The sequence below is a fragment of the Sciurus vulgaris genome (genome assembly GCF_902686455.1).
Source record: "Sciurus vulgaris genome assembly, chromosome: 4".
In the NCBI taxonomy this organism is placed as follows: Eukaryota; Metazoa; Chordata; class Mammalia; order Rodentia; family Sciuridae; genus Sciurus; species Sciurus vulgaris.
In genome coordinates this window covers 153,005,652-153,018,067 of record NC_136464.1, presented here as the reverse complement: position 1 = coordinate 153,018,067, position 12,416 = coordinate 153,005,652, and the positions used below count along the sequence as shown (strand labels likewise).

Sequence of the window (12,416 nt, the reverse complement as noted above, 5' to 3'; positions counted from 1 at the left end):
AATTTTAAATAAGTGAAAGTGTTTATATTTAAGAAGTATATTTGAATCCTGGTCCCAATATTTAACAGAGTAACCCTGAATATTAGTTTACACTCTGTAACTCAGATTCCTCACAACAAAAACAAAACAAAACAAAACAAAAACATGTAGTTCACATAGCATATGTTCATTTGGTAGTTTGGGTATAACAAACCATGTTAGAAGTTAACTGAGTCCCCAACAAATATTGATTTGAATTACTATAAGAATGTTTGTTTTACCAAAATAAGATTAATGTAACTCTGACATCATTATTTTAGAACTAATAGAAACAATCAAATTCTTCATTCTATGCCTGCTGCTTACAAAAATTACACAAAATGAAAATGCAAAAATATCTATGATGTGCAAATAATGCCAACCTTCATTTGTCAATGATATTAGAAAAGAGCTAGAACAAGTTTGCAATCAAATCCTGACAACATGATTTGTTTTAATATTTCAATTCATGGGAAAACTACTATTAGGAGGTTAATCTAAATACTACAAGTTAATCAGATTAAAAAGAAAACATTCAGGGAACTGTCCAGAATTGAGAGATTTTGCAACTTCATCCAGGCATATTCATGACTCAGCACCTTCTACCTGGCAGGTGCTACAGTATGACTGGTGAACAAGACAGAGGAGTGTTCCTGATACAGCCTAGAGGAGATGTGAAACAAATAACCTAGTTAATAAATGGGCAAAGAAACTGAACAGACACTTCACTGAAGAAAGTCAACAAATATATGAAAAACTGTTCAACATCTCTAGCAATCAGAGAAAGGCAAATCAAAACTACACTGAGATTTCATCTCACTCCAGTCAGAATGGCAACAATCAAGAATAAAAGTAACAATATATGTTGGCGAGGATTTGGGAAAGTGTACACCCGTACATTGTTGGTGGGACTGTAAATTGGTGCAACCACTCTGGAAAACAGAATGGAGAGTCCTCAGAAAACTTGGAATGGAAACACCAATTGACCCAATTACATCCCATTCCTGTATATACCCAAAGGACTTAAAATCAGCATAGAGCAGTGACACAGCCACATCAATGTTTATAGCATCTCATTTCACAATAGCTAAGCTATGGAACATTCGTAGGTGCACTTCAACAGATGAATGAATAAAGAAAATGTGGTACATACACACAATGGAATATTACTCAGCCATAAAAAGAATGATTTTATGACACTTGCCAGAAAAAGGATGGATCTGTACACTATCAGACTAAGTGAAATAAGCCAGTCCCCAAAATCCAAAGATCAAATATTCTATCTGATATGTGGATGCTAACACACGAGGGGAAGGGGATAGAGGTTTGATTGATTAGACAAAGGGAATGGAGGGAAAGGAGGGAGAATAGGAAATAGGAGACAGTGAATTGATTCTGATGCAATTTTCCTATATACATACATGAATACACCATGGTGAATCTCTTTATCATGTATAACCACAAGCCTGGGATTCTGATTAGAATAAGATGTACTCCATGTTTGTATAAATATGTCAAATTATACTCTACTGTCATGTATAGCTATAAGGACACATAAAAAAAAGAATATGTGTAGTGTGTGTAAGAAGGAGCTTATCTCAGGGAGTGTGAGGGTTTGTTTCACAGAATGTTCCTTGGGTGAGGTGGGATGTGAGAGGAGCTTAAAGAATGAGCAGGACTTAGTCAATGTGGAGGTTCATGAGGAGGCATTCCAGAGCATGAAAGACAGACCAAAGGCAGACCTCAAACTTGTTTAGCTCACACCAAGGAAAACTTGCAGTAAAAAGTATAAGACATCTATGCTAAAGTACAGTTTTATTTAAGACACATTATCTTACTAGAAAAATCTTCCATCAAATAGTTTGAAATCAATACTTTTTGAACAATTTAGAAAAATATTTTATGAAATAGAACTTATGATGTCAAAGAATATATATGAAAGTAGAATCGGATTCCTGATATTTTTATAATGCTATCAATCACACAATGTTACTTTGCTTTGGGAAAACTGTCAGCCCAAGGGAAATATGCTCTTTGATACTGAATGTAGAATATACCCAAACAACTATAAGAATAGTTTTTAAAACAAATTCTTCATTGAAACCTCAAAAGATGAAAGAAAAAATTACAAATGTGATGTCATTTGAAATTGAGTCTTTTAAAAGATAGTATTAATTCTTATTTTCTTGTTACATTTTATATGTTTTTAGCTGTCTTTCATCTTGTTGTATTACTAGATTCTATTGCTCTCCAAAATCATAGCTTCATATTAGTAAGAAGGCACAAGCATCTTAAAGAAAGTGTTAGAAATGATCAAATATATTAGTTTTCTTTGCTCTTGACTAGGGACTAAATATGTGATTTTTTGTTCAATAGTCTTTGAAGTCGAGTTAAAGAAGAACTTTAGCAAATGAAAAAAATGGGCTGAGCATTTTTAATGGATCAGAAACAAAACAGAGAATAATACGTATTCAAACTTTTACTGTCTCTCCAAATTGTCTATAAATGCTACAAGAGCAGGAACGTGTTATGTGCAGTACCAAATGCCCTTGCACTGCCTAGAATGTGTTCTGTGAAATATACATTGAAAAGAGTTAGTAAAGAAATGTGTAAATGACTAGAGTACATGAAAACGGTTTGCAGGTATGTAAATAGAAATGAACACTCAAGACATTCATATTAAAACTTCAGTCTTGGACATCATTTTAAATAAGAATTTGGCAACTTAAAATGGTTAAATGCCATCAATGGCACTGGAGTTTAGGACTATTTTGTTCCTGGGCCTTCACAAAAGTCACAGTTGCCAAAGACAAGGTTGAGTCAGTTATGATGGGAAGACCAACATGAGTGTGCACAAAAAATAAAGCTGAACTCCATCGCTGTGGAGAGAACCGAGGTGCGATACATAAGCAAAGCTGACCACTGCCAGGTTCTTTACTTTGTGGACTGAACATCCCGAGAATTTTACTCTACTTATTATGGACAGAATAATGTCAACACTGAACATATATATAATAAGGGATCTTTTTAATAATTGTGTTAATCCCTAAGTCTCCTTCTCCAATGAAAAAGAAAGAAAGAAAATCCTAATTCTGAGTTAATAATAGGTCTCTAAGAAGATCCAGATAAACTTGGAGACCCCATCAACTTCTTACCTTCAGCTATCAACTGTTAATGCATGCAATGACTTTTCACTTCACATTTAGTACTTTCAAAATCTTTAATCGTGTGAAGTTTTCATCAATTTGTCTTTTGGTTGCATTTGTTTTTTGTAGGGGGAGGGTTCCAGGGATTGAACTCAGTGACACTCAACCACTGAGCCACACCCCTCAGCCCTATTTTGTATTTTATTTAGAGACAGGGTCTTGCTGATTTGCTTGGTGCCTTGATTTTGCTGAGGCTGGCCTTGAACTCATGATCCTCCTGCCTCAGCCTCCGGAGCTGCTGGGATTACAGGTGTGCTCCACTGAGCCCGGCTGTCTTACAGTTGCATTCTAAAGTTCTTTCAGCTCCTTTAGAATATTAGGTCCTTGAGTCCTAAACACAAGAATCTTAGAAAAGATTGTTGCCATGGACTCAAATTAACATTTCTGATTTGAGAGTCAGAAGCAATGTACACACGAGAAATCTGTGGCCTTCATTATTCAGGGAATATTTATTTCAACTCTTTTCAGTTGGATTAGCTCAACCAGTGAAAAAACTAAGAATAACTCAAGGAAGCAAATTAAGTTTTCCTGATCCTCAAGTATTCAGTAAGGAGTAATAGACATAGCAGACAGGAATACATGAAATAGTCAAGTCCAAGTTAAAAAAAAAATTGAGTATGTTTTTAAACACAAGTCTCTTCCTTTCTCTCTCTTTTCATCTTATATAGCTTTCTTAGCTATTGTTATGAAATAGATATTACTGTCATTCAAGAATGAGTAGAAAACCAATATTTTTGGAAGTCAGAAATAAATTGAGAATTCACACACAAATTGTGGTGGAAACAGAACAATAATGCTTCATGGAAAATGTAACACGTCTGAGGTTTCTTTGTTGAATATTTCAAATTTATGTAAATTTCATGGGGAAATTATAATACGGCTACAGTTCTTTAACTTTTTTCTTTCTTTTTTTTTTTTTTTTTTGTGCAGTGCTGGCGATTAAACCCAGGGCCTTGTGTTTGCGAGGCAAACACTCTACCAACTGAGCCATCTCCCCAGCCCCAAGTTCTTTAACTTTTTAAAAAATATTTTTAGTTGTAGATGGACACAATACCTTTATTTTTATTTTTATGTGGTGCAGAGGATCAAACTCAGTGCCTCACACGTTTGAGGCAAGCACTCTACCACTGAGCTACAACCCAAACTCTCTTTGACTTCTTATTCCTGACAAATCAAGAAACTAAGACATGAGAGAAGTTTCAGTAGTTTCGTTTGCTGTTGGATTAAAGGTTTTTTCCTTTCTTAATTATTTCTAATACTGTGTTTTATCAATACCTCATAAATTTCTAAGAGTCTTAATATAATCTACATATCTTATAGTTCCTATGGACCCAAGAGGAAAAAATTTCAAGTATATCCATATACAAAATATTATAAAGATGAAGTCTATTAAGTAAATAATAAAACTCAAAGAGTTTTATATGTGTCCCTATAAAGTTATAAATGGCCAAGCAAGAACTCACCATCTGGAGATTCTGAAATTCATTAGTTTCCCATTTTATTACAAGTGTGTATATTTTAACACAGATGCCCCAAACCATTACCATTTATTAAACCTCTTATTAACACACTTCAATGTGAAGATAATTGTTAGTCTGTCAAACAATAAATGTCATCCCTTCACAAGTGAACAAAAAATAGTTTAGTACCCAAAACTAGATTGGGAGGAGCACTTTGCTTCACTGTGAATAGACTCTGGCATTTTGATGGACAGAGTCTGGCAACACTCACCTCTTTCTGACGGTACTTAATAGCCAATTTTAGTCTTGCAAGATCATTTCCGCTTTGTTCTTCAATCAGACTATTGTCATCTCGGTAATTAAGAATGATTTCCAGTTCTCTGGAACTTCTTGTCTGATCCAGGAGGTCCTTAGCAAATTGTTTGCACTGTCTCGACAGCTCCTCGTACTCGGACTTGAATTCATTTTCCACCTTGCTCAGTTCCTGAAGCTCCCAGCTTAACTGAAAGGCTGTGAGAAAAGGATCTTCGCTTGACAGTGCAATGAGCGAGGGGCTGGCCAAGGCCTTGTAGATGTTGAGTCTGGAACGGGAGTGACGGAGGCTGTCCACGTCCGAACTGGAGACGCATTCCACACAGTTACAGCGGACCTCATGGGGTCGGGGCACCGAAACGCCCTTCTGGACCAAGAGTTTTATTATCTCATAATTATTCGTATGGGCTGCCAAAATGATTGGTGTGATGTCCGGAGTGAATTCAGAGAACTGCTTATCAAGAAGTATGGGAGGCACCTGGAAAAAGAAGGAAGCAGGGATGATGAATATTTATTCATTTGTTCAAGCCTGTGAATTTCAAACAGCGTACCAGAACAATGTTGAACAAGGATCATAAATCTTCTGCCTAGATTTTTGCAGGAGAGGTGTGAGGTTTTCTTTTATTCCCCCCCCCCCCCCCCCCCTTTTTTTTAAGACAAGAAAGAAATAGAGAGAAAAAAAAATGACTTTCCAATATACCGGCTCATCATTCTTTATATAATCTGAATTCTAACCCTTTATGAAACCTTAATGTTGGCCGCTATGGAAACTTTTAACTTGAGGAAAGACTCTTGCTCCCAACTTATTTTCTTTCCCAGAGATGTTTATTTCCTAAATAATCAAGAAATATCCTGAAAAAAAAAAAAAAAAGTTTAAAACAAGATCCTCCTCTTGTAATTTCCCAGTGATGTTTGCTCCCATCCTTTGATTGTCCTTGCTCTCTTCACCTCTGCTCTTTGAACACCAGCCTGGCAATTAAGGGTGGCTGGGTGGAAATAAATGGACTAGCCCTGGGCTTTGTCTTTGCATCTCTCTCTTTGGGGCATGATTTCCAGATGAGAAATCTCCATTGCTAACACTTTTTATTGGAAATAAACAAACAAGGAATTTGGTCACCAATGTGAACTCTCACCGAATCACTAATGGGTTTATGTATGATTGCCTTTTGGCTATATTCTAGTAATGGGATGATAAAAATAATAGCATCCACTCTTTACTAAGGATCTTTTAGGTACTTTAACCCTTACCTTTTATTATTCATGTTTTGTAGATAGTGTTCCTTGGGAAGTAAGTGAAGACATGTGATTTGAACCCAGGTCCACCTGTCTGACATGCAAAACTGTATATTGCACGGTACTCTTGCTGTACTATTTTGGATTTAATATTTATCCTGGTTGGCACAGTCACAGAGTCATCTATGACAATAAATGCTACATAAAAACAAGTTCAGCATAGCAGAAAAAATGAAGATGTGTCACATTAAAACATATGAAATATGAAGGGGAGCACAGAAATATGAATGGAATAACAACCATGCCGAGAAAAATGACAATTATGAAGAAGTTTCCATTACACCACTTTCAAGTAGAGGTGGAATTTTTACATGTAATTAAAAATGTTTTTAATTCACCCATCCATTTAAAATACCCATTTGTTTTATAAGAAACACTATGTAAAGATTGAAGGGATGGAATAATCTTTTAAAAGTTATTTTAAGACACATGCAATCTGTCGACAAGGACAATACTAAAAATCACTATTTTAAAAATGTTTAATACTAGAGGAACGAGAATGCCTGTTGGGATAGAATTTTACATTTATGCATGGGATCAACACACACTTACTCCTTATTAAGTATTTATCTTTCATTTTAAAGATAATATGAATTGAAATTTCATTATACACTCATTACAAGAAGAAAAATCCCATTAACCAAAACTGAACTGCAGGAGATCTTCAATTAAATAAGCATTAAGTGTTTTTTTTTTTTTTTTTTTTTTTTTTTGTAGTAGAAATTTAGGGAAGACAAAACAATTTAAAGTAAGTTTCAATGATAGACATATTTAAATGGCAGACAGATATAATTTGAAAGAGTATTCGAGATTCAGTATAATTTCATTCTAGGTTTGTATTTTTCTTTTACGGTCAACAATTTTAAATTTATTAAGCATGAAATATAGCTTTGCAGTATATTGCAGGAAATTTTATGAAGAAAAGAAGCATAATATGACCATCTTGAAAAACACATTTTTCAGAAGAGTGTCATTGTTGTAGTATTAGAGACACAGCTACATAGTGGTTTAGAAAGAGGAATATACCAAGAATAAGTATTTTGTTTGTGAGTTTTAGTACTTTATAAATCATGGTGAGTTTAATATTTTAAGACATGACTACCTTTAATTTTATCTTTTATATGGAACCTCCATTTTGAAAATAATTTTTGAATGGAATTATTTTATAGGTCCATAACATAAATATAATGTAGTGGTCAATAGATAACTATTTTCAATATTATATATTTTAATTATTTTAGAAATATGGTCTAAATTCAACATTATATGTTGTCTTTACCACTAACTGACCAGAACCCAGCTGGACATGGGTGACTGCGTATTGGGAACAGTTAGCTTTATCTCTACTCCACAGGAGGTTTTGCTGGGACTCTGGTGAAGTTGAGTAGGCAAACATTAGTGTTTATCCAGGTCACAGAAGATTGGCTTGGCTCCTCTCCATTCCTTTAAAACAATAATAACAGTATAAAGTCACTTAGAAATGGTCTGTTATTGTGTGCTGACCACAGGCCTGCATCAGTCACTAATGGTGTCTGGCAAGTCAGGGTGTCCTTAGCAAGCCATCACTTCTGCAATCCTCACTGCTATGTTTTGCCTATGGTTTGTCCCCTGAAGGGTCATGTGCTGAAGCCTTGGTCCAGAGTGTCTTGAGAGGGGATGAGACCTTTAAGAGTTAGGGCCTAGTGGGAGCACACAATATCCATGAGTGAATTAATGTTCATCTAGGTTAGTTTTCTTGAGACTGTACTAGGTCTCATGGGAGTGAATCATGCCTTGCAGGGCTAGACAGGTACCATGAAATGGAGTTGTTAGAAAACAACCCCTCTGCCTCACTCACATGTGCCCTTTCTGCCTGGGCCTGTCTTCACTTCCACTTGTCTACCATGAGTTGATGCAGCCTGATGCACTCCAGAGTAGATGCTAGAATCATGATTTTAAACTTCTCTGTCCCGAGAATTGTGAGCCAAATGAACTTTTTTTTACACATACCCATCCTCAGGTGTTTTGTTATAGCAACACAAAATGCACTAAGGCAATTACATTTCATTTTTCTGCAAATGTGCCCTTTTCCTTTTCATCATTGAATTTGGATTCATCCTTTATTTTAGAAAATATATTGTGATTCATTGCCTTAATTATTAATTTTATACTTGTTATTAAAGTATAACATGCAGCAAAATGCATTACTATTAACATATAATAATATAATTTTAATGTTACTCTAGCATATTTTGAAGGATAAATTAAATATTGGTTGTAAACAGGAAAAGATCCTGTTAACTATTATATTTTGAACAAGAATTGAAGCAATGGTAAAGGAAAAGCTGTGATTGCCATGTAATAAACAGATCAGAGAGAGAGAGAGAGACAGAGACAGATTCAGAAAGGGTGACAGAGAGACAGAGACAGCAGGTAGAAGGATAAGGCACAGTGAATCATAGTAAAGATGTTTGAGGAAAAAGAAGGTCTCGTCCAAATACCCAGGAATTTCTTTGAGTTCAGAATTTCAGCTTCCCTAATGCACATTTGTTTGTTTTTTCTGGGAGAGAAAGGTAAACACAAATGAAACTCAAAAGTTCAAAGATGTTCCACTGCAGGAGCTGATAATGACACATTTGAAGTTGTACCACTGAAGAGAGAATTTCACAGGGTTATAAATCTAGTTAGGGCCCATGGCTTGCCCTTCTCCATTCTTTTAGCTGCTATGAGTAATGATTGATAAAACTTTTTTAAAAAAAAGTTTTAATTATTTTTATTTTAGTTATATAAATTTTGGGTTATTGTAGGGTGTGGATGTAACTCAGTATAGAGTACTTGCCTAGTAGATATGGGGTTCTGAGTTCAATCTTGAGCGCTATAAAAAAGGGGATTGCACAGTGTGATAATTCAGTACATTCATACAATGTATAAAGGGTAGTTGCATTTCCATCTCCTTAATCTTCGTTTTTTCTTTTGATACCAGGGATTGAACCCAGGGGTGCTGAACCACTGAACCACATCTCCAGCTCTTTCTATTTTTGATTTTGAGACAGTTGCTCATTTAAATTGTTCAGAGTCTTGCTGAACTGCTAAGGCTGACCTCAAACTTATGATCCTCCTGCCTCAGGTTTCCAAGTCTCTGGGATTACAGGAGTGCATTGCTATGTCCCACCCATTTTCATACATCTTTTAAAAAAAAATCCCTCATTAACAGGTAATAATTGTAGAAATTTATGGGATACAGATTACTGAAAGTGGCACTTTTTACTGACATCCTAGAGAAGGTTTTATTGACATTACCCAGGAAGGGTTTTACTGCCCTCTTCAACTACCTTCAGCCATGAAGAATGTGTGATATTGAAGGCAGGGAGCAGACAGCAAAACAGTGACTCAGAGAGAATCATTCACTTAGCAACTGCAATGGAGACATTTACAAGAGGGTTATCAACTTTACTATGCATTAAAAACTCAGAAATGTAGAGGTCTTAAAGTACAAGATATTTAATCTCAAAATCATTTGGGAAATCTGGAAAATTGCCTTTTGCCCATTTCTCATGCTTCATTTTCAAACCGGTCCACTCTGTCTCACTCCCTGTCCTTTGCTTCATTCAGCATCTTCAAAATAAAACTCTTTCTCTTTCCTTTTGTTTCTCTATTGCTACACATGAAGAGGATTTTTATAACATGTCAAATACCGAAGTCATGGTTGGTATTCAGTAACTATTACCTAAAAATGGTTTTAATAAAAACACATTTTTAAAAAATTTTCCAATTTAGTTTGAAACTGAGAGTAGTAAAATTTAATTTTCAAATTTTCCATTTGTCATAATTAAGGACAGATGCAATTATCAGGAGCATAACTTTGTAGGTGAAAATCACACTATGCTTGACTGACTTTAACTGAAATAGAATCAATGGATATAGAATAATTATACCTAGGCAAACACACATGTATGAAAATACATACATTATTAATAAACAACACAGCCCGACAATTTTTTAAAAATTCAAGTTGTTGAATTACACATTCCATCTAGCTATCTACAGCTAAAATAAGAAAAATTTAAAAGGAATCCTAAAATCCAATACATGCCTCTGTTTTTTTTTATATTGAATAACTGCAAGGTTGCTATGCCTTTGATTCTGTCTGTACTTCATGAATGAATATTTATTCAACATTTTTCAACTTTGCCATAACATTACTTACATTGCTACATGAATCAATGTAATGTCACATATCACATATCATTAAAAATCGACATACATGAGGAGTCCATTAACTCATGAACTGATTGCTACTCTCAAAAGTCACATAAATGCTTCACCTAGAAGTAATTTAGCACCAATCTGAGTTACCAATTTTAAAATCTAGGGTATGCTATTTTATAAAAATATAGCAGTTTTTGTTACAATATACATGTTTAAACTATTAAAACTGAAAAAAATGAAATTTTAGAAGCAAAATTCATTCTGGAATGACATTTATCCAATTTGAAGGTATTTATTTCATAAATTCAGTACTTATCAAAATATATCATAATGATAAAAATAAGTTTATTCCCATAATTTGGAACTACTTGGTATATTCAAGGTATTAAGAAAAATATTTCAGAATCTAACCTGGCTATTTTCTTCATTATATTATATATTATATTATATTATATATGAAAGACTCTTAAAATCTTTGTTATATGCAAAATAATATTCCTCGTAACATGAACTTTTTATAAGTCAAATATTTTTTATAACCCAGCTGATAGCACAATAATAGAAACTATGTTAAACACACAAGTTTTCAAGTACTTCAGTAAAAAAATCTGTTAAATTTTGTAGTTTTACTTTGCTTTTAGCTTTATTTTTTTAATCTGATGTATCAAGAGCACATTTTTAAAACCTCAATTATAAATAATCAGATTTATCTCTCATAGATGCAGATGTTTGCCTAATTCAATCCAACATGAGACATTTTCAACTGAAGTTGTGTTTTAAAATTCATTTAATAGCAGTAATTTAGAATCTTAAAAAATCCATACTTGCACAAATATTCAAAAATGAACAGACATTGAAACATGAATTGCTTGCACAAAAAACTAGTGTCTATTATATGAATGAATAAATCAGTAAGTGAATGGATGAATGAATGAATGAATGGATAGAGGAATAAGTTAGGTTATACTCTTATTTTAAGAAACAACTGTACTATTTTAGGACTAAATACTTGTCTCTAAATACAAAACAACCTGCAAATTTTTACTTATGCAGAAAAGAATATCCCTGATATCAGCATAGGGTTAAAGATTTACCAGTAGGCTCTCAATTGGTCTATAACAGCAAGGATTTTTGTGTTGTCTGCTATTTCTTAGTAGGTGCAACCTTAAATTCACTAATAGTTTGATCTGACATCTGGTGAAAACTTGATCCAGAAAATAATTATAAAAAGCAGCTTAAAAGGAATTGGTCACCATTACATACATATGGCTCTAATTCTGGGGTTCTTAAATATTTTTGTGTTGTGCACTCCTTTTGAAATCTGAAGCAGCTCTTGGACCCTAATTCAGAAAGAATACTATTTCTAAGCAAAACATATTATCAAGGACATATATTTAAACATATTTAGGTGTATTTAAAAGCACACATGATGTAGTCACATATATACTTATCTATTAATGTGTTCAATAAAAACATATACTGGAAGGAAATTTGACTAATATTGAAGTATGACCAACATATAATAAAATATCAGTTGGTAGGAAAATACTTATTATTTCCTCTACTGACTAAGATAAGATATATGCACTGCCATCACAGTGGAGTTTTGGAGTTTTGGGAAAGGAATTATATTCTATTTAGAAGTTAGTAAAAATAAATATGTACTATTTCTCATGTTTGGTATTTACATATCATATCTCCAAGTTAAGAAGCTCTTTAAATCTTATTAAATTGCAACTAGAAGATGCAGATGAGATTTTTAACTAGAAAGCATTAACCCAGATAGTTGATTTTTAAGAGCAGCAAGTGGAAAATTATAAAGACCTTCTAGAAAGAAAAGGAAGCTGCATATTTGAATTTTTAAGAATAATATATTTCTTTTTGTTGAAAGAGAACATTCCATGATTAAAAATATTCTAGATCATCAAGTGCCACCCCC

The 12,416-nt window shown here is 33.8% G+C and overlaps 1 protein-coding gene across 8 annotated transcripts in view; it reads right to left on the bottom strand.

Moving 5' to 3' along the window:
• Positions 1 to 12,416, bottom strand: part of TRPC4 (transient receptor potential cation channel subfamily C member 4) — a 201,682-nt gene that overhangs the window by 91,808 nt on the left and 97,458 nt on the right. For all 8 annotated transcript variants that reach the window (XM_079137241.1, XM_079137234.1, XM_079137237.1 and 5 more), the window contains one exon: positions 4,956 to 5,474. In XM_079137241.1, coding sequence (XP_078993367.1) covers positions 4,956 to 5,474 — 519 coding nt within the window. The remainder of the gene's footprint in view (positions 1 to 4,955; positions 5,475 to 12,416) is intronic.